This window comes from Micromesistius poutassou (genome assembly GCF_964030765.1).
Source record: "Micromesistius poutassou genome assembly, chromosome: 13".
Classification (NCBI taxonomy): domain Eukaryota; kingdom Metazoa; phylum Chordata; class Actinopteri; order Gadiformes; family Gadidae; genus Micromesistius; species Micromesistius poutassou.
The window spans coordinates 11,465,351-11,470,350 of NC_140283.1; the positions used below are offsets into that span (position 1 = coordinate 11,465,351).

At 41.9% G+C, this 5,000-nt stretch overlaps 1 protein-coding gene across 2 annotated transcripts in view; it reads left to right on the forward strand.

Moving 5' to 3' along the window:
* wt1a (WT1 transcription factor a) overlaps positions 1 to 1,356 on the forward strand; it is a 14,437-nt gene extending 13,081 nt beyond the window's left edge. For both annotated transcript variants that reach the window (XM_084477424.1, XM_084477425.1), the window contains 2 exons: positions 371 to 463; positions 857 to 1,356. In XM_084477424.1, the coding sequence (XP_084333550.1) occupies positions 371 to 463; positions 857 to 978 (215 nt within the window). In that variant the 3' untranslated portion in view covers positions 979 to 1,356. The remainder of the gene's footprint in view (positions 1 to 370; positions 464 to 856) is intronic.
* Positions 1,357 to 5,000: the final 3,644 nt, after the last annotated feature.

Here is a 5,000-nt window from a genome sequence, read left to right on the forward strand (position 1 = left end):
ACGTGCACATTGACACTGTGTGTCTTTTGATAGGGACAGTTTGACAGAACTGTCCCACTTTGGAATGGCTTCCCTGCTATTCTTTGCTCTACAATGTTTCTTCTGTCTCCCTTTGTGTATGTGTACATGTTTGTGGGCGCATATTTGTGCCTGTGTGTGTGTGTGTGTGTGTGTGTGTGTGTGTGCCTGTGTGTGTGTGTGTGCCTGTGTTTGTGATTATGTTTGTGTGTTTGTGTGTGTGTGTGTGTGTGTGGTCCCTATGTGTATGTGTTACGTGCGTGTTTGTGTGTGTATGCGTGTGTGTTTGATGGTATAAATGTGTGTATGTGTGTGTGCGTGCGTGTGTGTGTACCTGCCTACATGTGTTTAGGAGTTAAACCGTTCCAATGCGAGACGTGTGAGAGAAAGTTCTCTCGGTCTGACCACCTTAAGACACACACCCGGACTCATACAGGTAAAACAAGTGCGTAAACTTTTTATTTTTCTACATCTTCCACATCCACATTTTAGTTCCCTGAATAGACGTGACTTAGATTCCAGGAATCAGATATCATAGATATTTGCCGAAGATCTCATAAAGAGCTGGCATTCTCCCTTTCAATCGTAGCATTTGCGTTAGATCCTAACATTCTTTGTGTTCTGTCTCTCTGTTGTCTTTATACCTATCTTCACCCATTTCCTTACTTCTTGCTTTATACATCCACCTCCCAATTCCTTTTCAAACTTCCCTTCATGTTTTCGCCATCCCTTCCCATATACTACCTCTCTCGGTCTACCCTCTCTCTCTCTCTCTCTCTCTCTCTCTCTCTCTCTCTCTCTCTCCCTCTCTCTCTCTCTCTCTCTCCCGATGGCTCAGGTGAGAAGCCATTCAACTGCCGTTGGCCCAACTGCCAGAAGAAGTTTGCCAGGTCTGATGAGCTGGTGCGACATCACAACATGCACCAGAGAAACCTCAGCAAGCTTCAGCTGGCCATCTGAAGATGTTGGGTTTGAATAAAGTTGGGTTTGAATACATTTCAACTCAAATGCGCAAAAAAGCTTTTGTCAATGCTTTGAAATGTCTCGATGTGGAATAGTAAAGGAAAAAGGTGAACTCTTTTTTTTAATTTCATTCCTTGTTTTATTTCCTGGACTTCACTGTCTAAAACATGTGAGCATGGGCATGTAAAATACAAACCCTGAGATAGAAAGACAAACAAACCCCCCCAGAAAAACATACACAATCAAAGTACTTAAAAAACAAGAAAGAAAAAAACATATATATCAATCATATCAAATTGTTTCAAAAGATCTCCAACAATGAGTCAGAAGGTAGCCTCTTATGTACTTGCCTCTACTCTACTCTACTCAAAACTGCAGTAGCTCCTTGACAACCTTACTTGTCAATCAATTATCACATTAAACATTTCTGTACAGAGGTGGGGGGAGCGCCACCGCCTGTTGAAACACCTGAGAGTTATTAGAAGGATAGGACTCTCGCAAACAATAGAGAAGCTGAGATATAGGCATCTGTAAAAATATCGGAATATCAATAAAGCACAGAGAGAAAGTTGTCGCACCTCTGTGCAGTATATTTTGATGCTACTCTATGGGGAAAATCTCTGTGTAACTCTAAATGTACATTTAAAGATCTGTTGCTGGGGTCAGAGCAGTGCTCACCAGAGGATTTTAAGGTGGTATGGCGGTTGTCTGAGCTGGTCGTTCATTTACATTGAAGGCCCAGATTAACTGGCTTCCTGTCATTCCCAGCACACGCTGAATGCGTCCATTGAAGTCTGAATTGAATAAGGAAACATGATTTTGTTTTTCTTTAAATAGTGGCTGGTGTAAATATGTTGATGGCATCTCTGGATTGAAATACTTTGAGAATTGTCCTTATTTATTATCTTGATTTTTCTTTTGTGAATAAATAATTATTTCACTGGAATCATTTTCTGAGAGCGAGAGGAAAAACCAATGCTGAAATTTTAGTTTGCAAATCTCATGCTGTCTTCTTGTATGTGACAGATCTGTGGCTGTTGTCTTTCACTATTGTCGTTGTGGCTTTACCTTGTTAAGATAACGTCGCCATATTTCTGACCAAAAATACAACAAATTTGACCAGACATGAATGTCCAGTATTACTTATGTAACGTTTTGTTGTAGTGTGGGAGGCTAGTGGCCGGCCAACAATTTATTTTGTAGCAAACATAACAGGGCTGTTTGTCCCGTGTTTTTTCCGTTTAAAAAGAAAATATTGTTCGTTCATTTTTTCATAATACGTTTTGTTCTTGGATCCCAGAGGCGGAGGGAACAGTGTGTGAGCGCCGCCCTCGCTGTGTAGACGTGTGGATAAGGTCTGACGCGGGCCGCTGAAGTTGTAAAGTAAAAGCCTCCCAGGTCACGGTGACTTTGTGGTCAAGTTGTAAATAATAAAGTCGTTCACCATGGGAACGGAGCTGTTTCCCCGGGAATAAGTGAACTCATTAAAACTTGTTGGATTCAAGTACTTCTGTTGACTTCATTTTGTCATTATTTTTGTTAAATGTCATAAAAAAAGTGCAAATCACTGAAGGATTTTGTGGATTTATTGTCTGAAGTGACATTTTCTGTGCAAATTGTTTCAATGAGTAGGAAATACTCCGGGGCTATTGATATTGAGCCAAGGCAGGAAAATTTGACTGAAAGAAATATATATATATATATGGTTACTGGGGGGGGGGAGACTCAGCCCCAGTAGACCCAGTAGAAGGTCTAAGGTCTTTTAATTATAAGACAAGGCAATGCATACTATTTTTTACACACACACACACACACACACACACACACACACACACACACACACACACACACACACACACACACACGCACACACACACACAATCACAATCACACAATCTCATAGTGTTGTACAGTCCGGTACCATCCTCTACACCATCATTATCTCCTGAAGATTCCTCCTCACATTCCTTGGCTCACTACTCAATGAGAACGTATCCACTGAGGGAGATAATAAATGTATGCTTCTCTCTGTTTTTCTCTTCTTTTTTACAAACTTATCTCACTGCCACTGTCTCTCTCGCTCTCCTTCTCTCTCTTGCTCTCATTCACATTTTTTGCAGGTAGTTCTTATCATGTCCATAAAAAAAGAATTGTATGTGAAAAGGAATGTGTATACATTCACTTCTAATGCTAGACCCTAAATCTCCCCTCTCTCATAAATTTGGACTGAGTGAAAAACATACAAACATTAACATTCACAAGGGTTCTGCTACAAAAGTTAGATGAAGAATCTCAAAAGAAAAGAGAGGAAGCGAGAAAGAAAATGACAGAGAACCAGAGAAAGAAAGAAAGAAAGAGATAGGAGTAGATAAGGCAGTGTTACACTTGTGAACTCGTTTTTTATGATAAGTTTAGCCAAAGTGTTAGTGTAAATCAGGAAATGTGTCCAATTCCCTGGTGGAAATCCCCTGAACCTCCTAGCAGCTCTGCTGCTATATCTCTCCTGTCGGACAAGCCCAGCATCTATCATCTCTCCCACTCTGCTTCTCAGAGTAGTGTGTGTGTGTGTGTGTGTGTGTGTGTGTGTGTGTGTGTGTGTGTGTGTGTGTGTGTGTGTGTGTGTGTGTGCACTAGGCGCATGTGCATGTGTTTGATTGTCCGTTTGTGCGTCCGTGTTTGTGTGTGTGTGCATCTGTAAGCGTGTGTGTGTGTGTGTGTGTGTGTGTGTGTGTGTGTGTGTGTGTGTGTGTGTGTGTGTGTGTGTGTATGCATGCGTGTGTTTGTATGTTTGTGTGTGTGTATGTGTGTGTGTGTGTGTGTGTGTATGTGCGTGCGTGCGTGTGTGTGTGTGTGTGTGTGTGTGTGTGTGTGTGTGTGTGTGTGTGTGTGTGTGTGTGTACGTGTGTGTACATGCTTTATTTCCTCCTGGTGGGAGTCTTTGATGTGAGGTGACTGCTCAGTGTAACTGCAGTACCATCCACTCACACCAGTCACAGTACGTGCATGTACCTTATCAATGAGCTCTACTTAGGGCCGCTCTGCAAAAACATGTATTCTTTATCAAACTCGTGTCAGGGGCCTCTTCTCCGTGTGCAGGCCCAGGACACAGCCGGCTTAGCAACGAGGCATTGCAATAGACTGTCATGGCGTCCTACATGGCTCTGTCTTTGACACGCTGAAGAAGGATCTGTTTTGCTGTTCCCTCCTATGAGTCTGCTCTGCTTCATTCACACATTTAAATGCTCAATTTGAACATAAACAAATCTGTTACACTTATCGAGTAATCCCCTCGGAAAAAGAAGGAGAAAGGGAAGATAAGGTAAATAAAAAGATCCTTTTGATCCAAGGGAATTCTTTATTCACACAGGCAACCATTGACCCCAGTGTTCCCACTCAAAACCGTTGGTGAATCAAAAGTCTCATGAGACGGTGAAGGAGAGGCATGAAGCAACACTCGCTCTATACAAACAAAACGCTGCACAAAAGATGGAGTGAGGGATTTTTTAAAGAGCGAGCAGCACTGCCAGAGGACGTCAAAGAGAATATATGGGATGAAAGGGAAAAAACTGAGGGAATACATAGAGAGAGAGAGAGAGAGAGAGAGAGAGAGAGAGAGAGAGAGAGAGAGAGAGAGAGAGAGAGAGAGAGAGAGATTAAAGGGCAGAGAGGGGAATGTCTGTGGTCATGTTGTTCTGTTCTGTGAGTAAGAGTGGATACGGTTGGGTCCTGGTACGGCTCAGCACAGCCCAGTTTTACAAACACACGTTACAGAACAACACACACACACACATACACACACGCGCACACACACACACACACACACACTTTGCTGAGCTGGTTATTCATGAAAAGTGCTGCATTACTCTAAATATGATTAGAGACTCTGATTAGACTACAAAGAATAATTATGCTGACTTGCAACATAATAAGCATTTCATGTCAATGTGTCAAAGAACATTTGGAAAATAAATCAAGATGAAAAACAAATACGAGCAAATTAAAGAGTGAATTATTGTCAG